Genomic DNA, 23,079 nt, shown 5'->3' with positions numbered 1-23,079 from the left:
TGTCCCCTGGGGGACAAAATCATACTGAGTTGAGAACCACTGCTCTAAATTATATTAGCTGTTTTATTTGTTTGACTTACACAAGATGACTGTTAAACTCTAGAAAACTCGCATCTATTATTAAGTAACATATCTCATATCTTTTTTATTCTTTGTTCATAGAATTCAAAGATGGAACCTTATATTTTACCTACTAATTACAGACCAGTGTGCTTTTCAATACAAAGTCTGGAGTAAGAAAACACTCTGTAAAACTGATTTCAAAAAGAAAGGAAACCCATCAAAATACAAAACTGAAAAACAGAGATGCAAAAATCACTTGTTTAATTTCTCAACCAAATCATACATTTTGTAATTTGTGTGATTACAAATTATACCCTCTGATTCTATAGCTTTTTCCTTTTATGTACCTCTCTATTACAATAGAGAAAGCTTACTCTTGGATACTAATTTTTGTACATATGCTCTAATATCCTCCCCTCTCACTTTTCTGAGGGATTTTGCTGCTGCTTTGTGGATCATTCAATAGTCACATCAACTTAAAAATATGCTCTTTATCTAAAATGAAAAATATCCTCCTCTTAACACTTTCTTCCTATGCAAGTACTGACCTGTTTTTGGCACCCCTTCATAACCAAACATCTTGAAAGAGTTATTTACTTGTGCTCATTGCCACTCCTTAGTCTAAAATAATTGTGGTTTCTATCCCAATACTTTTCCAAAACTACTTTGTAAAGGGTCACTAATAACCTTCACAGCACAACACTCACTAATCACTTTTCTGAACTTAACCCTACTATATCATTTGATGTGGCTGACCACTTCTTGAAACATCCCCCTTTATTATGGTTTCTTCAATAGTCTCCTCATTTCTTCTCTTCTCTCTGGTAAGTCTTCTCTGCCAGCTACTCTTCTTCCTTTGGAAATTAAATGTAATTCCTGATGTCTTTGTTCACAAACCCTCACTTCCCTTCTTCTACTTCCTCCATAACTACCATTACATACTAAATTTGTATATGTATGTAATTTGATTTGTTTACCTGTCCACTTGTCATCTTCACTTCATAACAGGTATATCAAAGTTTAGCAAGTCTAAAACTCAACTCTTTAGTCCCTACCACCATGCCATGCACTAACCCTAGCTTCTTCATCTTTGTAAATAATATCATGATACAGTCATTGGCTCAAGCCCAGATTTGGGAAATAATCTTTTATTGTACTTTCCGATATCCCAAATTAAACTGCAGTTAGTAGCTCTGTAAGTGTTAATGATTCTTGCACCTGTTTTCCTCCAACAACACTGCTATCACCCTAGTCAAAGTTACCTTCATTTCTTGCCTGGAGTATAATATTGGCCCTCCAACTGGTATATTTGCTTTCATTCTTTTTTGGCCTCACAGGTTTTTTTTCATTCAGCAGTGTGGGTAATATTTTTAAGATATAAATCAAAGCCTATCATTTCCTTGCTCAAAATAAAACTGTTTTCTCATAACTGCTTCAGAAATTTGTATGATCTTGTCCCTGTTCATCTAGACATCAAAATATTAACCCACTTTTCCTGTCAATCACTACATCCCCAGACTCCTTGACCTTCTTTCTATTTCTAGAAGATAAAGTCCTTAACCACTTTAGAACCTTCTTACAAGCTCTCCACTCTGCCTGGAACATACTGCTCTCTGCCTTTCATGTGACCAGCTCTTTTTTTTTTTTTAATAACTCTTTGAGGTTTAATCGGCCTATTTACAAAGTATTTAATTTGATAAATCTTAACAATCAAGATAATAAATGTATCCATCATGTCCAAGAATTTCTTTGTGTCCTTTTATAACCCTCCCTTCCAGACCCTTCTCTATCCCCAGGCAACTGTGGATCTGCTTTCTGTCACTCTGCATTAGTTTTCATTTCCTAGGATTTTTTATATAAATGGAATCATACAATATGTGCCCTTTTTATCTGTTTGCTCTTACTCCATGTAATTATTTTGAGGTTCATCCATGGTATAGCACATATCAGTAGTGCATGACTTTTTACTGCTGCATAGTAAACTACTGAACATATACATGAGGTTTGCTTATTCACTGAACTTTCGACGGAGACTTTAGATATTTCAGTTTTTGACTACTAAAGATGTTTGAATCTTCTGGTTGCTGTGAATGTCTTTGTATGGATACATGCTTTCATTTATTGAGGGTAACTATGATAACTACATGTATATAAACTGGCTAGGTCATATTAAGTATATGTTTAAATCTTTAAGAACCTGCCAAATGGTTTTATACCATTGTACATTCGCACCAGTAGTTTTATATTTCCTTTGCATTCTTGCCAGTTCTTGGTATGACCACTCTTTGTAATTTTAGCCACTATAATGTATTATTATCTTATTGTAGTTTTGATTTTCTTAACAATGAATGTTCAGAATCTTTTATATGCTTATTTTTTAATCACTATTTTCATTTGTGAATTATTTATTCAAATCTTTGACTCACATTTTTATTGGGTTGCTTGCTTTCTTATTATTGAGTTTTTAGAAAATAAAAAATAAATTCTAGATACAAGTCCTTAATCAGATATACACTTTGCAAATATTTTCTCCTAGTATATGATTTAACTTTTCATTTTCAGAAGTGTCTTTTAAAGGGCAAAAATGTTTACTTTTGAAGAAATCTAATTTATATGTATGTTTGTTCCTTTATGAAACATGACATTGGTATATTCTCTAAAACATTTTTGCCTAAGGTCACAAAATTTTCTCCTTTTCCCCTAGGTTTATGGTTTTAAGTTTTATATCAAAGCTTATTAACCACTGTAAATCATTAAAATTTAGTACAAAGTATGAATCAAAATAATTTTTTTTTTTTACGAAAGGATATTCAGTTGTTTAAATACAGTTAATAGAAAAGACTATTCTTTCTCTACGTAACTGCCTTTGCACCTTTGTAGAAAGATCAGCGTTCTGTATATGTGTAGGTGTATCTCTGGAGTCTCTGTTGAGTTCCACTGACATATTTGTCTTTGGATCAATACCAACCTGACTCAGTAACACTAATTTTATTTATGTTGAAATTTATTTTTTATTTATGTTGAAATTTATTTTTTATTGGAGGATAATTGCCTTACATTGTTGTGTTGGTTTCTGCCATACAACAACATGAATTCAGCCCTATGTATACATATATCCCCTCTCTCTTGAACCTCCCTTCCACCCCACACCCCATTCCACCCCTCTAGGTCATCAAAAGCATTGGGCTGAGCTCCCTGTGTTACATAGCAACTTCCCACAAACTATTTATTTTACACATGGTAGTGTATACATATATATCATGTAGCGTATATCAATGCTACTTTCGCAATCCGTCCCCCTCTCTCCTTCCCCTACTGTAACACTAATTTTTAAAAAAGTCTTGATTAGGTGGTGTTGGTTCTTCAAGATCATTCTTTTTAAAGAATAATATTCTTTGGCTACTCTAAATCCTTTGCATTTCTATATGGGCTTTAGAATCAGTTTGTCAATTTCTATTAAAAAGTCTACAGGATATTTATTGGGACTATACTGAACTACAGATCAATTGGGAGAGAACCGATATCTTAATAATATTGATACATGTAATTCTTCATTTTTTTAGGTCTTTAACTTCTTTCAGAAATGTTTTCTGGTTTTCAATGCATGAGTCTTTCACATTTGTTGTTTAATTTATGACTAAATGTTACAGGTTGACAGAAATAAAATTGATTTTTTGTATATCAACCTTATATCCTGTACTTTGTTAAATTCACTTATTAGTTCTAGTAGCTTTTTTGTAGACTTTATTAGATTTTCTTCATAGATGATCATGTTGTCTATGAAAAAAGATGATTTAACTTCTTTTCCATTCCGGATAACTTTTATTTTTCTTGCCTGACTATACTGGCTAGAATCCCCAGTACAATGTTAATTAGAAGTGGATATGAATTACATTGATATTTTTCTAGTCTGCCTGGTGGTAAAAAATAGATACTATTTCCATTGTTTGAGTGTTGGGTACCATTTCCTTTAGTCCTTTCAGATGGTTCTTGTCCCAGGATAGCTACAGAATATGTATGGTACTTTGTTCAAGGAGGGAACTGTAGATCTCTGTGATCCTCTCCTTATGTGCTGGAGCTGCTTTGGTTTCCCTGGTTTCTCATCCCCGTCTTCTCGACATAGGGAGCTGGTTTCCTCTTGGGTTTCCCCTTTGTCCCTTTGCTGCAATCTAGAAACTCTCTCAGGGCAGTAAACAGGTACGGTTATAGAGTTCACTTCTTTTGTTTCTCATCTGCCAGAAATTACTGGTTTTCATTGCCTGATGTTCCATGTCTTGAAAACCAGTTTCATTCATTATGGCTGTTTATGTTTGTGTGTTTGGGGAAGGATGTTAAACCTTGTCCCTGTTATTCTATCTTGTTCAGAACTGTAAGTTCAAAGCTTTGTCTTATTCCTTCTTGTAAGGATTCACTTAAATGCTTCTTCCTCAGATAGGCCTTCACTGACAACACATTCAAAAATCAGCCCCTTTTCCATTTTTTTTCTTTGACAGCATTATCTTTTTTCAACTATAATTGTATGTCTAGAAATTTCTTTGTATGTTTTATCTTATAAATTGAGGGAAGAGACCATAATTAGTTTATTCATTAAATATCTAGTACCAAAAAATATTTGACACAGGTGATGCTTAATAAATATTCTTTAAATGAATGGACTTTTCCCATTTATTTGTTCTTTGAGGCATTCCTCTTATTCTTTGTTTTACTCTTCCTTCTTTCCTGACTTTCTCCAATCATTTTTTAAAAATATTTGACTCTCTTTTCTAATTCTCCTCTATTATCTTCCCCCCTTTTCTCCAGTTTTTCTTTATGCTTCTGATTTGTGTATCCAGGATCTGTTATGACTCCCCATACTCTGAAAAAACTATGCAGTGAAAGAAAGAAAATATCTACATAGGATTGAAACTTTCCAATGGATTCCCTCATTGCATAACTAGAAACTGATGCATAAGCACAGTTTCTGACAATGTTCTATCCTAAGCATACTTTTTACTCCTTTGGTTCAAATGGTATTATTAGCAATTTTCAACTAGCAAAATTTGTCATTATCACAAGTAAAAAGTAAAAAGCACTAGGCAATGAAGCAGCTGACTGGATGTTAGCCCTAAATCTTCCATAAATTTGTTGTATTCTGCAAAAGTTATGTAACCTGTGGTGTGGCTTTCATCTTCTATGACGATAATTATAGAAAAATAATGTCTAATATTTATAGTAGTGCTATTATAAACACTAATCTTGAAAAGTTCCAAAAATCTCTAAAGGGTAAGTAGGGATTATGATTTTACTTTATGAGAAAAAAGAAACTCAGAGCAGTTAAATTATTTGCTTAAGATATAAATGTAATGTCTAGTCAGTAAGAAGAAAAGAAAGAACTTGATATAAACCTTCTGACCCTACATCTCCTGCTTTTTCCAAAGCATTTCATTTCATTTACAAATCATAGTTTCACGGAAGACATGTAGCATCTCTTTATGGCCTTCTAAGGATTGATTTTTCTTATGTCTTGACACTTTAATTCTTTGTTTAGAAGAAACTATGATTTCTTTTCTAAGTTCCAGTGAATCCAGTAACTACAGAAGCCATGTCTACTCTCATTTATCAAATTTGAAAATTCTCCCGTTGTTCATGTGAGTGAAAAGCATCACCGGTCAGACTCTATCCCACTACCATCATCACTGACTTACTGAGCTCATAGTTGTGCTGGTGTAAGAGGATAACAAGAAATTTACATATGGTCTTCAGGTTCTCTTTGTGCACTTATAAAGGTAGAGCGTATGCATAAAAACACAAACAAACCTAAGTACCAGTTAAGTGGTTCAGAATCTATTGTGTCCAAGTCTGTACACTGTGGGCATTGTAGACATTTTAAATTAAGGAAATGGTGCAAAGCACTCTGATGGTAGCAGGAAAGGTTTACTAAAGAGAGTGAAATCTAAGGAAAGTTTCCAGAGAGTTCCACTTATAAGTGTAGTAAAAGCCACACACTGACTTAAAAGGAGTGTTTTTATAGGTGGAGTAGAAAATTCATTTGAAGATGTAGATAGGAATTATATTTTAGAGTACCCTGAAGGAAGGTTTAAAATCTTTTTTTTTTTATTCTGAAGACAACATAAGATTATTGAAGTAATCAAGGTAAATGACATTTAAGCTTTATATCATGGTTGATATTATAGACTTCATATAGTTTAACTAAGTGCCTGCTTCTTATTCTCAGTATCCAATTTCTTTTACTATAAAAGCATTACATGTTTATTATAGAAATACAATAAAATATATTAAAAGAAATTTATAAAATTTACAATCTCATGTTCCAGAAACTTCTTCCGTCTGTACAGATGGATACATTCACATATACACACACACAATAGGCGGATTCCACCATGGGAAGGCTAGACTAGGATTCTGAAGTTTGAATATGTATGTTAAACCACCTAGAGACTATTTTTAGGAAAAGTTTTGGCTGGACCCTTTTAGGTGGCAGGGGATGGGTAATGGACAGTATAGCAGAGAGGTCAGCAAATTTTTCATGTGAAGAGCAAGACAGTAAATATTTAAGTCTCATGGGCCAAATGGTTTCTGTTGCAACTACTCAACTCTGCCATTGTAACTTGGAAGCAGCCACAGACAATACGTAAATGAATGAGTTTGGCTGTGTTCCAGTAATACCTAGGGAATAGTTATGAGCAAAAATAAGTCACCTCTGGGCCCCAGAAATTTTAAAGGATTTCAATAGTACTAACATCCTTTAGTTAATGGAACACAAAGTTTTAGATTTTTATAAGTGATGTAATTTTGTTAAATATCTACAAGCTGGTGAGGTGAGGTCTGAAGAAATGCAGAATAAGAGCAACAAACGTGTGTGTATCCATATGTGTATATTTTATACAAACATGATATCATCTTACATGTATTGTTAAGCAAATGTTCTCAAACATAGCATAGATTAACATATATACACATCTTTTCATACCAATAAATATTCACCCATAACATCACTAATATCTGCATCTCTAATCATACTCTCACTCTTCATTCTTTCTGCATCATTTTTAAGAATATCTGACTCCACCATTTTCAGATTTGCATTTGCTACCACAGTAAGAGTTACCATTACTGACTTTTATTTACAACCTTAATTTCCCAATGTCAGTGTTTGGCTCCTAAAATAAATAAATAAATGTTTATTTGCATATTCTATTTGAATGAAAAGCATCAGAAATTGGAAATATTTGGCTCCAAGAAATCTAATTATACTGGAAAAAGCAAATATTGTGGCCCTGGTTACAATAATTTTCTAAAATAGCCAAAGGCACAAAGTTTCCAAAATAACCATTCCATTATTATTGATACTAGATTATCAGGTTTATTATTTACAAGGACACCATGGCTCTTCCTCCTCAAAACAAAAGACAATGGCTCGTGGACTAACAACACATGGTATGCATGATTTGAAAGAAACACTGAAACAATGAATATGGGTAAATAGGTATTTGACAATAACTATTTGAAGTGTTTATGTAATTTTTATTAAAATTATCAGGTTGCATTTCCATAACAAAACAAAAATTTGCATGCATGCTGAATGTGTTTTAACAAACACATTACTGAGCACAGGTGTATGGATTTAACTCAAGCATTATGACTTAAAAAAGCTATTTGCCTAAGCTTTATAGAACTTACTCTGATAGGAAGTACGGATCCGTTTCGTTAAATCAGGATAAAAGTTAGACAGGCCACGCATGCAAAAGTTGTCTTTGGAACATGCCAGAACACCAGCATCAGCAGCAGGCAGAAGGAAGAGAGAAAAATAGTCTAAAGTGAAAGGAAGTGATATCATACCAGAATCTAGAACAGCCAAGATGAAGAAATTGCAGCAAGTTTAGGTAATCAAATTAGAAAGGAGATATTAAAAAAATAAATTAATTAGAAAGTAAGAGGTGATAGATGAATGATGAGTATGCTGTAGTAATTTTATTCAATCAAGTCTCTTATAAAAATAAATGGCATTTCTCTTACATGCATTTTACATAGTAAACTTATTTAGCTTATAAATAATTTATGTTATGTCATAAATATAAAAATGGTTGTCTTTAATTTTCAGTATTAACAAGAAAGCCTAAGGAGTTTAGATTTTTTTTTTTTTTAATAACAAAGTGAGTACTCATTATATAACTAAATACAAGCATAGTTTACTTCATCCCAGTTTTTCCCAATTTTTGAATCATTAAAATTCTGAGTTCCAATCATAATTTTTGAGGCTCAGTAAGTTTAAATTAAATGATAATTGAATTATCTCTTGTCAAAATACGCACTTTGTCATTCCACAGTGTATTTCCAGCAAGTAACTTAGAAACTGTCTTAAGATCCACAGCTTTTCTGATTGAATTAGTGTTTCAGCAGACAAACAGTGCTTACTTTCCCCTAATATCTATAGAGAGTACACAAACTTTCAAAAATCAACCTTCTCTTTCTCAATCATGAGGGAATCTCATGGTACATGCATGCACAATTTCTCTATTCTGCTTTTCTTTCAAAAGCCAGTAGTCAAAGGAGCAGAACCTATCTAGTTTTATATTTCTAGCACTCCAAAATATTGCTGAAAGGAGTGCTAGAAATATAAAACTAGACAGATTCTGCTCCTACGACTACTGGCTTTTGAAAGAAAGGCAGAATAGAGAAATTGTGCATGCATGATCCCTAAGAACAAAACCCAGATTCTGAAGGAGAACTTTTGTGCTCCTGAAAAGAGTCTAGACTATAAATTTGGAAAGGGTTGAGGCTTACAAAAGAAAGATTAACAAAGAAAGAATTTCAGTATATCAAGTAATTTTTTATTAGTCCCAAGGGAAACTTCACTTATTATCACTTTCATATGTTAAATTTGGCACACTTACAATTTAAAAAATAAAACCTACAATCATGTACTTTTTTTTTTTAACTTTATAATAGTCTTCGCTTGGTATATTGAATAAAAGTGTCAATATTCAACTGATTGTTTTAAAAATACAGAAAATTTTAGAAACTGTATAATGTAATATGTAATACTGTAGATGCATGTCTAGCTGCAAACCATTTAGCTCAACCAGTTTTTTTTTTTACCAACTAAACTATGTCAGTGGACAGAAAATATACAAAATATTGGCAATGTTTACAAAGCCAACTATTTGGATATTTACTGAAATTTCAGTAAAACATTGCATAACTTGGCATATCAAAGTTTGATATTACATGTAGAAAGTATTTTGGCTTGTTTAATAACTTTATATATTTTCCTTTATAATTGTCCTGTCAAGAAAAATATCATCTTTCATAGCACTGTAAAATGTTAATTAACATTTACTGCATTTGTGAAAATACCTCCAAGAAAGTCACCATCCAACAAGAAAAAATGACAGCTAAAAAATGGAGCTAATTTAAAAAATTATAATGGGTGAATAACTGTTACATTTTTAAAGCTATAGTATATTAGAAGAAAATTATCCCACACAACCATTGTAGTTTTTTCCAACAAAAGAGACTAGTTTTCTTAGCATTTTTATATTCAATAGTGTCTTATTTTGTTATTTCTTAGGAATTCAATTTAAGAACATTGAGATGCTTCCTAACATTAATAACAAATTGAAGTTTAAACAACTTCTTTACCCTTTCAGAGTCTTGCTATATTTCTGCCCAATTTTACTTACATGGCATTATAAATTATGCTGATTTTATACTGCTGTGCATTTGAATAGCATCACAGAAGACAAGAAATCTAAAGGAAAAAAAACAGGTGAACTAAATAAGTTCATAATCATCTTGTTTTATCTCCTACCTGCAATGAACTGCTTGTTTTTTCGAGGAGACCGTGGTTGTCGTTGGTATATGTCACTTGATCTATACAGGTCAATGGTCCCCATGCTTAACAGTACAGTCTTCTGTATAAAATCCACCACAGCCAACCCATTGCAGTTCCCAAATGCAACTCTGAGAGAAAAAAAAAATACAACTACAATGTATCACACCAACCATTATTATTTTGTCTCTGAATTAAAAAAATAAATATGATTATTGGAAAGTAATGCTTTAGGATTGGGTAAGTCAGGCAGTGATTGGTAGTCATGAAGGAAATGGTGCCTTTTATATAGGATAGGTTGCTGCTGCTGCTAAGTCACTTCAGTCGTGTCCGACTCTGTGTGACCCCATAGACGGCAGCCACCAGGCTCCCCCATCCCTGGGATTCTCCAGGCAAGAACACTGGAGTGGGTTGCCATTTCCTTCTCCAGTGCAGGAAGGTGAAAAGTGAAAGTGAAGTCGCTCAGTCGTGTCCGACTCTTTGCGACCCCATGGACTGCAGCCTACTAGGCTCCTCCATCCATGGGATTTTCCAGGCAAGAGTACTGGAGTGGGGTGCCATTGCCTTCTCCGATAGGATAGGTTAACCTTGTATAATAGCCAGGACCACTGCAAAAAAACAGGAATGACCTGCAATAATGTTTTCTCAGATATTTTCTCATGTAAGTAGTGATTACTCAGCCTGTTCTTTAATAACTTGATTTTATGTGATTCTTCTGTAAAAGCAGAAAATCTTTCTGCTATGAAGGGGAAACTCGGTCAAGAAATGTCAGACTTTAATAGCTACAGATACTTAAGTATGCAATTAGATGCCTTTTTCAAATAAAATCATAATTTTGGGGTTCCAAATTAGTTCTCTTATTAAATAGAGTATATATTTAACATAAAATTTTATATAAAGATTAACTTCATATATCAAAGGTTTTGATACTATGGTAGATATGAAGAGAGAGAATTTTCATTCATAAAAATTAAATAATATCCTCAATCTTTTGTTTTTTATTTTGTCCCATTTATTAAACTACAGAGACTATTTGAATTAATTTCTTAACTAAATCTCCCTTAAAATTAAAACAGATCTCCTAAGCAGATATTTTGATCACCTTAACCACTGTGCTGTGCTGAGTCGTGTCTGACTCTTTGCCACCCCATGGACTGTAGCCTGCCAGGCTCCTCTGTTGGCATATACTAAACTCTTTTTTTCTCCATTCACAACACGACTTCTAGCTGAAAAATTGTAAATCTGTGCTTTTTGCTTCCTAAATTAAATATAAAATAGTTCTATGCATGTTGTTTCCTCACTTTAAATAATTCCATGTTATTTTCTTAGATTGAATCTTGTGGACGAGTCACCAGCTACTGTAAATCTAGTTATTTCTACTGCTCCTCACTGCCTTTCTCACAATAAGTGAAAAGAAAAATTCTATCGTACTAGATGTTTTGCTGTTTCATATAAAGTTCTACATCTTCCAGGAAGACTGACTCTGGAAACTGGGAAAAGCATTATAAGAGTCAGAAGATCCCATCTCATCATTTATAGATTATGTGACTGAGAAAAATTAATAAATATTGCCAGGCCTTAGTTTCTTTACTTTGTAATGAGAATTACAATGTTAGATTTATCTAGTTCAGAGCTTTTATGAGCATCAAATCAGAAATGTTATTAAAGTACTTGGAAATTTTCCACACAAAGTAGAGTTGATCTTAATATTTCTTTATGTACAGTATTACATATTGTAGTGAATTAATATCTCTTAAATTTTTAATGTTAAAATGTAGTTCCTCTGCCTACAGGTATAAAAGAATTCCCAAATGCAATTTTGAGAAAAAAAGCAACTAGAATGTATGACACCAACAAAAATAATTATTTTTATTTTGAGTTAAAAATAAGAATACTACCTCCAATTGATTTTTAAATAAATAAATTAATTTAAAAATAACAATACTAGAAAGTTATACCTTAGGTTTGGGGAGGTGAGGCAATGGTTATTTGAAAGGTTATTGAATTTAATCTTATACCTTAACTAGAAAACTGGACAAAATATATTGAACAACAGTTTTCACATACTGGTCAACAGGAAACATAGAGTAAGATGAAAGAAGGATAACAAAATAAACTTTAGGCATTCTAGTTTAAGTGTTCTAGCTTAGCAGATGGAGAAATTTCCCAGGCTAGAGCACAGGAAACCAAAGCTCAAAGGACAGATCAGAAGTCTTGTTGAACTGAGGCGACAGAAATCAGAGTCTGATGCAGCAAAAGCAGTGAGCATTTATAAGGCAAAATACCAGAGAGAAGAGAGCAGCACAGATAGAATACACCAGAGGTTTATAGAATGGCTCTCTTCAGATTTTGTCTGGGTACTGATCTGTGCACCCATGTAAATAAAACTACCCCAGGCTTGGGAGCAAACTACCAAAAAAGGTAAAACGAGTAATTTGCAAAGCTCATCCAAGGCTGAGATGTCCAAATACATGGGAAAACAGATACAGGGGTGTCACTTCAGTAGTGGGAACAAATTAGCCGTAAACTAGAGGCTTTTCTGGATCCATCCTAAACAAGCTCAAAAACAATTATTCTAAGTAACGTAACTTTCTTCCAGAAAACTACTGAAAAGAATCCAATAAAATATCATCATAAATATAAAATTCACAATGTTAACTACATGAAAAGTATTAATAGTAGGCATATAAAGAATTAAGAAAAAGACTGATAACCAGGGGGAAAAATAAATCAACAGAAACATATCTAGAAGTAAAATAGATGGTAAAATTGGCAGAAAAGGATGTTAAAAGTGCTTTGGAAAATATTCCAGATATTCAAGAAGGTTGAGGAAAACATGATTGTGGAAAATACATTTCTTATTCAGAATATTCACAGAACTCCCAGTAATAATAAGATAATTTGATTTAAAAAGTAGGCAAAAGATATAAACAGATGTTTCACATGTTAAACAACATGCACAAATGTGAAAATAGCACTTGAAAGATGCCAACCATAATTAGATACCAGGAATACGTAAATTAAAACCACAATTAGATACCACCGAACCCATCAGAGTAGATAAAACTGAAAAGATCAACACTATGCACTGTTGACAGGTAGGTGGTAAAACCAAAACCCTCATACATTCTCAGAGAAATGCAAAATGATATAACCTCTTTATAAAAGTTTATTCTGTCTCATAAATATATACTTATGACTGAGAAATTCTGCTCTTATTTACCCATGAAAATACAAATAAATGTTACATAAGGACTTTTACTTGAATGCTAATAGTAGATTTATTCTTTATAGTCCCAAACTGGAAAAAACTCACATTTCCATCAATGGTTAATAGATACAACACATTTTTTTATATCCACATAATGGAATATTATGCAGAAATGAAAATGAACAAGTCACAAATATTATTAATAACACAGATAAATCACAAAAAACATTATGCTAAGTGGAAGAAAACAAAATAATTTATGCTTCTATTTATATAAAATTATAATATATTTAAAAATATGGTGACAGAAAGCAAATCAGTGGTTTTACAGGGCCAAGTAGTGACAGGTAATAAAAGGGCACAAGGGAACTTTTGAGGTGATGAATAGTGTTTATAAAATTAGTCTGTTGGTGTTTACATTACTTACACTGTCATGTATATTTGTCAAAACTCATATTGCATACTTGGTAAAATTTTTTTTCATAAATGTTAATACCTCCATACAGTTTTTAATATTAATAAATATTTAATTAAATTACTACCAAAATAGACCTGTGTGCTTCCTGACCCAGCGGCCAGTCAATCCACATTTCGAGGGCATCATCTCCAACCTAGTGTCACAGTCCTAGCCCTGAACTGGTGAGGCCAGAAAATGCAGCCAAACCAGAGTGAGAACTCTTAACTCACCAGCCTGAACTCGAGGAAGCCATAGGCCATTGCTATGAACGATGCAACAATGACTATCCTTTATGACTTAGTTTCACTCAAATAGAGTATATTTAGGCGATAAATTTCTAGAAATAAAATAACTCACTTATGTGAAAAACACTGTATATTTTACTCTTTAATTCAAGCATAACACACATAAATTGAACACTTAGTTATCACAAAGTGAACCTCATATAATTATCACTACATCAAGAAATAGAATATTACCAGCAGTTGACTTGTGCTTCTCCTGATTATTACTTCTATCTCCCCAAATCTGACTTCTTATACCGAAAGTCAGTTTTACTTGTTGGTAAGTGTTTCACTTTTTTCTAATATTATAGTTACATGTAAATGAAGTTCATTTTCATTGCTAGAGAAATTAATACAATTTATTCAGTCTACTCCAGTCATTTGTTTGTAGTTTGGGGATATTATAATACTGCCATCACAAATAATGCTACTGTCTTGATTTATTTATTTTTAATTGAAAGAAAATTGCTTTACAGTATTGCATTTGTTTCTATCAAAAGTCAACATGAATCAGCCATAGGTTCACCCATGTCCCCTCACACTTGAACATCCCTCTCACCCCTCTCCCCATCTCACCCCTCTAGGTTGTTATTGAGCCCCAGTTTGAGTTCCCTGAGTCATACAGCAAATTTCCACCAGCTATCTATTTTATTTACAGTAATGTATGTTTCCATGTTGCTCTCTCTATACCTCTCCTTCCCACCACCAGCTGTGACCATACATCTGTTCTCAGTCTGTCTCCACTGCTGCCCTGCAAATAGGTTCATCAGTACCATCTTCCTAGATCCATATATGTGTTTTAGTATACAATTGTTTTTCTCTTTCTGACTTTCTTCACTCTGTATAATAGGCTCTAGGTTCACCCACCTCACTAGGACTGACCCAAATGTGTTCCTTTTTATGGCTGAGTAACATTCCATTGCCTTGGAACTGAATAGAGATCATTTTGTCATTTTTGAGACTTTACCCAAGAACTGAATTTCGATACTTTTGTTGACTATGAGGGCTACTCCATTTCTTCTAAGGGATTCTTGCCCACAGTAGTAGATAGAATGGTCATCTGAATTAAATTTGCCCATTCCAGTCCATTTTAAATCACTGATTCCTAAAATGTTGATGTTCACTCTTGCATCTCCTATTTTACCACTTCCAATTTACCTTGATTCATGGACCTAACATTCCAGGTTCCTATGCAATATTATTCTTTACAGCATTGGACTTTATTTCCATCACCAGTCACATCAACAACTGGGCACTGTTTTTCCTTTGGCTCTACCTCTTCATTCTTTCTGGAGTTACTTCTCCACTCATCTCCAGCAGCATATGGGGCACCTACCAACCTGGGGAGTTCATCTTTCAGTGTCTTATCTTTTTGCCTTTTCATACTGTTTATGGGGTTTTTAAGGCAAGAATACTGAAGTTGTTTGCCATTCCCTTCTCCAGGGTACCACATTTTGTCAGACCTCTCCACCAGAATGATCTCTGTTCCTTTCCAAGCCAAATCATTCATTAACACAGTAATCCAAGTCTATGCCTCAACCAGTAATGCTGAAGAAGCTGAAATTGAGTGGTTCTATGAACCTCTCTAGGTCTAGTTCTAGACCTTCTGGATCTAACACCCCAAAAAGATGTCCTTTTCATTACAGGAGACTGGAATGCAAAAGTAGGAAGTCAAGAAATACCTGGAGTAACACACAAGTTTGACCCTGGAGTCCAAAATGAAGTAGGGCAAAGGCTAACAGAGTTTTGTCAAGAGAATCCACTGGTCATAGCAAACACCCTCTTCCAACAACACAAAAGAAGACTCTACACATGGACATCACCAGATGGTCAACACCAAAATCAGATGGATATATTCTTTGCAACCAAAGATGGAGAAGCTCTATACAGTCAGCAAAAACAAGATCAGGAGCTGACTGTGCTCAGATCATGAATTCCTTATTGCAAAATTCAGACTTAAACCGAAGAAAGTAGGAAAAACCACTAGACCATTTTGACCTAATCAAATCCCTTACAATTATTCAGTGGAAGTGACAAATAAATTTAAGGGATTAGATCTGATAGACAGAGTCCCTGAACTGTGGACAGAGGTTCATGACATTGTAGAGAAGGCAGTGATCAAGACCATCCCCAAGAAAAAGAAATACAAAAAGGCAAAATGGTTGTCTGAGGAGCCTTGACAAATAGCTGAGAAAAGAAGAGAAGATAAAGGCAAAGGAGAAAAGGAAAGATATACCCATTTGAATGCATAGTTCCAAAGAACAGCAAGGAGAGATAAGAAAGCCTTCCTCAGTGATCAATGAAAAGAAATAGAGGAAAACAATAGAATGGGAAAGACTACAGATCTCTTGATGGGCACAATATATGACAGAAATGGTATGCAGAAGATATTAAAAGAGGTGGTAAGAATACAAAGAAGACTGTATAAAAGAGATCTTCACGACCCAGATAATCACGAATGTGTGATCATTCCCACACACCTAGAGCCAGACATCCTGGAATGTGAAGTAAGGTGGGCCTTAGGAAGCATCACTACGAAAAAAGCTAGTGGAGGTGATGGAATTCCAGTTGAGCTATTTCAAATTCTAAAAGATAATGCTGTGAAACTGCTGCACTCCATATGTCAGCAAATTTGGAAAACTCAGCAGTGGCCACAGGACTGGAAAAGGTCAGTTTTCATTCCAATCCCAAAAAAAGGAAATGCAAAAGAATGCTCAGACTACCGCACAATTGCACTCATCTCACACGCTAGCAAAGTAATGTTCAAAATTCTCCAAGCCAGGCTTCAACAGTATATGAACCATGAACTTCCAGATGTTCAAGCTGGTTTTAGAAAAGGCAGAGGAACCAGAGATCAAATTGCCAACATCTACTGGATCATTGAAAAAGCAAGAGAGTTCTAGAAAAACATCTATTTCTGCTTTGCTGACTATGCCAAAGCCTTTGACTGTGTGGATCACAATAAACTGTGGAAAATTCTGAAAGTGATGGGAATACCAGACCACCTGACCTGCCTCTTGACCTATATGCAGGTCAAGAAGCAACAGTTAGAACTGGACATGGAACAACAGACTGGTTCCAAATAGGAAAAGGAGTATATCAAGGCTGTATATTGTCACCCTGCTTATTTAACTTATACGCAGAGTACATCATGAGAAACGCTGTGCTGAAGGAAGCACAAGCTGGAATCAAGATTGCTGGGAGAAACATCAATAACTTCAGATATGCAGATGACACCACCCTTATGGCAGAAAGTGAGGAAGAACTAAAGAGCCTCTTGATGAAAGTGAGAGAGGAGAGTGAAAAAGTTGGCTTAAAGCTCAGCATTCAGAAAACTAAGATCATGGCATCTGGTCCCATCACTTCATGGTAAATAGATGGGGAAACAGTGTCAGACTTTATTGTTTTGGGCTCCAAAATCACTGCAGATGGTGACTGCAGCCATGAAATTAAAAGACACTTGCTCCTTGGAAGGAAAGTTATGACCAACCTAGATAGCATATTAAAAAGCAGAGACATTACTTTGCCCACAAAGGTCTGTCTCATCAAGGCTATGGTTTTTCCAGTGGTCATGTATGGATGTGAGAGTTGGACTACAAAGGAAGCTGAGTGCCGAAGAATTGATGCTTTTGAACTGTGGTGTTGGAGAAGACTCTTGAGAGTCCCTTGGACTGCAAGGAGATCCAACCCATCAATCCTAAAGGAGATCAGTCCTGAGTTCATTGGAGGGACTAATGTTGAAGCTGAAACTCCAATACTTTGGCCACCTGATGCGGAGAGCTGACTCATTTGAAAAGACCGTGATGCTGGGAAAGATTGAGGGCAGGAGGAGAAGGGGACGACAGAGGATGAGATGGTTGGATGGCATCACCGACACAATGGACATGGGTTTAGGTGGACTCCGGGAGTTGGTGATGGACAGGGATGTCTGGCATACTGCGGTTCATGCCGTCGCAAAGAGTCAGACACGATTGAGCGACTGAACTGAACTGATGAGACTGGATGCCATGCCATATCATGCATGATATGGACTTATAATTTTTACTTAATGCACTTTTCAAGTTTTTATTTTGTAAGTTTTAACATTTTTAAGTTCAAGTATAGTCACTTTACAATATTGTATTAGTTTCAGCATGGTGATTTGGGTTTTTGTAGATTATATTCCATCATAGGTTATTATAAGATACTGTATATAATTCCAAGTGGTATACAGCAAGAACCTTGATGCTTATCTATTTTATGTATAGTAGTTGGGTTTGTTAATCCCATTCTCCTAATTTGATCCTCCCTCTTCCTGGTACCCTTTGGCAACCATACACTTGCTTTCTATTGTTATGAGTCTTTTTTGTATATAGATTCATTTGTATTTTTTTTTAGATTCCAGAACCTTAAGGGTATCATATATATTTGTCTTTCTCTAACTTATTTCACTAAGCATAATATTCTCTAGGCTCATCCATACTGCTGCAAATGGCAATATTTCATTCTTTTTTATGGCTGAGTAATATCCCATGGTATATCTGTACCACATCTTCTCAAGTCAGTCCTCTACTGACAGGCATTTGAGTGGCTTCCATGTGTTGGCTATTGTAAACAGTGCTGCTATCAACACTGGTGTGCAAGTATCTTTACAAAGTAGAGTTTTCACTGTTTCTGCATACATCCTCCAGAGTGGAGTTACTGGGTCATGTGGTAGTTCTACTTTTAGTTTTCTAAGAAACCTCCATACAACACTCAATAGCAACAGCACCAATTTACATTCTCACCAATAGTGTAAAAGGATTCTCTTTTCTCCACATCTCCTCCAACATCAGTGTGGATTTTTTTTTTATGAAAGGCATTCTGACTAGGATGAGGTGCTACCTCATTGTGGTTTTGATTTGCATTTCTCTAAAGATCAACGGCACCCCACTCCAGTACTCTTGCCTGGAAAATCCCATGGATGGAGGAGCCTGGTAGGTAGGCTGCAGTCCATGGGGTCGCTAAGAATCAGACACGACTAAGCGACTTCACTTTCACCCATTGAAGAAGGAAATGGCAACCCACTCCAGTGTTCTTGCCTGGAGAATCCCAGGGACGGGGGAGCCTGTTGGGCTGCCGTCTATGGGGTCGCACAGAGTCAGACACGACTGAAGTGACTTAGCAGCAGCAGCAGCAAAGATCAACAGTGTTGAGCATCTTTTCATATGCCTGTTAGCTATCTGTATGTCTTCTTTGGAAAAATATCTTTTTAGATCTTCCCATCTTTATAAATTGGATTCTTTGTTTGTTTGTTTGTTTTTTAGTTTATGAGTTGTTTGTACATTTTGGATATTAACCCTTTGTCAGAGGCATAGTATGCAAATATTTTCTCCCATTATATAGGGTGTCTTTCATTATTTTGATGGTTCTCTTTTCTATGCAAAAGCTTTTACATTTGCTTTGATTGCTTTTGCCCTGGGAAACTAAACAAAGAAAACATTGCTACAATTTATGTCAAAGAAAGTTTTGCCTGTGTTCACTTCTAGGAATTTAATGGTGTCATAAACTAACATTTAGGTATTTTAAACTTGTTAAGTTTATTTTTGTATGTGGTGTGAAGGAATGTTCTATTTCATTGTTTTACATGTAGCTGTTCAGCTTTCCCAACACCACTTGCTGAAGAAACTGTCTTTTCTCTTATATATTCTTGCCTCCTTTGTCATAGACTGAGTGTGAAGTCACTCAGTCGTGTCCGACTCTTTGTGACCCCATGGACTTAGCCCACCGGGCTCCTCTGTCCATGGAATTTTTTAGGCAAGAGTACTGGAGTGGGTTGCCATTTCCTTCTCCAGGGGATCTTCCCGACCCAGGGATTGAACGTGGGTCTCCCGCATTGTAGGCAGATGCTATACCATCTGAGCCACCATGGAAGCCCTGTCATAGATTAATTGACCACAAATGCAAGGGTTTATTTCTGAGCTCTCTATTGTGTTCCATTGTTCTATATGTCTGTTTTTGAGTTAATACACTGTAGCTTTATAGTATAGTATAGAAACCAGAAGCATTATGCTTTGATTTTTTCCCCCCTCAGGAGTGCTTTGGCAATTATGGGTCTCTTCTGGTTCCATATAAATCTTAGGATTATTTATCTTAGTTCTTTGAAGAATATCATAGATATTTTAGTAGGGATTGCATTAAATCTGTAGACTGTTCTGGGCAGTATGACCATTTTAAAAATAATTCTTCCAATCCAAGAATATAGAGTATCTTTCTGTTTTTCTGAATCATCTTCAGTTTTCTCTCTCAATGTTTTATACTTTCAGCATTTAGGTATTTCACCTCTTTGGTTATGTTTAGTCCTTAGGTGTTTCATTTTTTAATGCAATTTTAAATGGGAATTTTTTCTTTTACTTTCTCTGATATTTCATTATTAGTGTATACAAATGCAACAAATTTCTGTATATTAATCTTGTATCCTATGACCCTGCTGAATACATTTGTTCTAATAGTTTGGGGGTGTATACTTAGAGTATCATATCAGTGCAAATAGTGGCAGTTTTAACTCTCCCCTTTCAACCTGGATACCTTTTCTTTCTCATCTGATTGCCGTGGCTAGGACTTCCAATCCTATGTTGAATAGAAGTGGTGAGAGTGGGTAGCCTTGTCTTCTCCCTGAATTTAATGGGAAGGCTTTTAGCTTTTCACCATTAAGTATTATGCTGGCTATGGGTTTGTCATAAATGGGCTTTATGTCGTTGACATATATTCCCTCTATACCACTTTGAGAGTTTTTATCATAGATGAATATTGAATTTTGTCAAATGCTTTTTCTGTATAGAGATGATCATGTGGGTTTTGTCTTTCCTTTTGTTAATGTGGTATATGGTACAGATTGAGTTGTGTATATTGAACCATCCTATGACTCTGGAATGAATTCAACTTGATCATGGTGCTTGATCCTTTTTATGTATTGCTGGATTTGGTATGCTGACAGTTTGTCGAGGATTTTTGCACCTATAGTCATCAAAAAGATTGGCCTATGACTTTCTGGTTTCATAGTGTTTTTGGCTGGTTTTGGTATTGGGGTGATGGTGGCTTCATAGAATGAATTTGGGAGCATTCCTTCCTCTTCAGTTTTTTTAGAACAGTTTGAGAAGGACAGAAACAAGTTCTTCTTTGTAATTTTGCTAGAATTCCCTATTAAAGCCATCCCGTCCTGAACTTCTTCTGCAGGGAGTTGTTTTTATTATTATAACTACAGATTCTACTTCACTTCTGGTGCTCAGTCTGTTCAAATTATGTATCTTCTTGATTTAGTTTTGGCAGCCAGTCTCCTTGCAGCCAAGAGGGCTTGTTTCCTTTATGTAGGGCTGGGATTTCCAGTCTGTGGCTTGACCTGCTCACTCCGCAAGGGATGTGTCTATGCATGCAGACCTTTTCATCCTTTCAGATCCCAAGGTGGAGGTCCCAACCCTTTGACTTTTTTCCACCCTACATAGTTATATGGAAATCTTTCTTGCACCTTTGTTGTATAGGACTACTTTGGTCAGTCTCCAGTTCCATGAGACTTGTTCCACATGTAGGTAAATTTTTGAGTTGTTTCCGGGGGTGAGGTGAGCTCTAACCCTTCTACTCTGCCATCTTGATCCAGTCCCTTTTCAAGTTTTGACGTCATTATGTTGGCCGCATAAGATGAGATGTATGCCACTTTTTCTTTCACAAGTTCTCAGAAAGAAAATAAATACTGTTGTTACTTATTTCTTAAAACTTTGGTGGAATTTACATGGATGCCTGAAGTGTTTTGGCAGTTGAGAGTGTTCATGAGGCAGGTGTCCAAGCTTTCTCAAAGCCTACAAGTATAGGCTCTTTAGAGGCTTTGGAGTGACTGTCACCTCCACCCCCAGTTACTGAACAAGGGAAACATGCTCTCTGACTTATTTATTCTAACAGCTTTCAGCAGTTTGCCTGAACCTAGCAATATACCTTCATAGCTCTTAATTTTGGCATCCCCTTGCTTTGCAGGTCAATCTCTCAAATAGGGAACCCTGAAAATGGTTTGAGCTCAGCCATCTTCCATAGTAACCATGTGGGTTAGAGGATGAGCATATATTCTGGCCATATCAAACAATAAGCATTATAGCTGTCCCACACTACCTTCCTTTCCTCCCCTCATCCCTGGGCTGTTCCTGCCAGCTTTCCTATCAAAGGATTTTTCAGTCAAGAGCAAACTCCCAATATCTATATTCACATACATCTTTTACACACACCCCTAAACCTCTAAGAACACAAAATTGTTTTCAGGTCATTGCCCTTTCAGCTGGCTTCAAGTTCTCTTGGAGCTCATGAGACTTAATTTAGGGGCAGACTGGATATATAGAAACAGCGCTATATATATGCACGTGTGCTAAGTCATTTCAATTGTGTCTGACTCTTTGAGACCCTATGGACTGTAGCCTGTCAGGCTCCTCTGTCCATGGGATTCTTCAGGCAAGAATACCGGAGTGGGTTGCCATGCTCTTCTCCAGGGGATCTTCCCAACCCAGAAATTGAACCTGTGTATCTTTTGTCTTCTTCATTGTCAGGAGGGTTCTTTACCACTAGCACCACTTGGGAAGCCCAATGCATGTGTGTGTATATAGGTATATAAATGTATTAATTTGAAAAAAGATGATTCCAAATTAGAAGGGAAAGATGAAATATTCAGTAAGTGGTATTGGCATAACTCCTAGTCATCAGGTAAGAAATAAAGTGTAATTCCTATTTCATGTCTCATACCAAAATAAACTCTGGATAAAGACTTAAATATATTAAAGCAAAAAATATATAAGACAGTATACTTCATGATCTTGAAGTGAGAAAGGCTTTTTTAAGTATGACACAAAACCCAGAGCCAGAAAAGAAAAAAAAAACAAAAAAAAAACAGAATTAATTAAATATTTTTAAAATTTTTGCTTGAAATAAAAATCCTAATCAAAATCGTAAACAAAACCAAGGAAAAATATCTGTAGGTTTCATCACAGAGAAAGCTAACTTCCTTACTACGTAAACATTTTTCACAAATCTACAAAAAAAATGATAAATCTGCAAAAAAAAATGGACAAAGAATATACACAGAAATGTCACTAGAGAAAAAAAGATGTTTGGTTTCATTTAAGATACAAGGAAAGTGCTTATATTATAATAATAAACTTCCTTTTACTTAACAAAATGACATTTGGTTATACACTGCTGTTAGAAAGGTTGTAGGGAATCAGGTATCCTCAAACACTGC

General features: G+C 35.2%; 1 protein-coding gene across 4 annotated transcripts in view; it reads right to left on the bottom strand.

Annotated features, from left to right (window-relative positions):
• Nucleotides 1-23,079, bottom strand: part of STXBP5L (syntaxin binding protein 5L) — a 321,677-nt gene that overhangs the window by 96,882 nt on the left and 201,716 nt on the right. For 2 of the 4 annotated variants that reach the window (XM_070788639.1, XM_070788654.1), the window contains exons 19-20: nucleotides 9,875-10,026; nucleotides 7,744-7,815 (exon numbers count right to left, since the gene is read on the bottom strand). In XM_070788639.1, coding sequence (XP_070644740.1) covers nucleotides 7,744-7,815; nucleotides 9,875-10,026 — 224 coding nt within the window. The remainder of the gene's footprint in view (nucleotides 1-7,743; nucleotides 7,816-9,874; nucleotides 10,027-23,079) is intronic. The other 2 variants (XM_070788646.1, XM_070788661.1) reach the window with 1 other exon arrangement.

Source organism: Bos indicus, chromosome 1, assembly GCF_029378745.1.
Source record: "Bos indicus isolate NIAB-ARS_2022 breed Sahiwal x Tharparkar chromosome 1, NIAB-ARS_B.indTharparkar_mat_pri_1.0, whole genome shotgun sequence".
Lineage (NCBI taxonomy): Eukaryota > Metazoa > Chordata > Mammalia > Artiodactyla > Bovidae > Bos > Bos indicus.
Note: the sequence above shows the minus strand (reverse complement) of the source record. Positions and strands in the feature narration are given on the sequence as shown.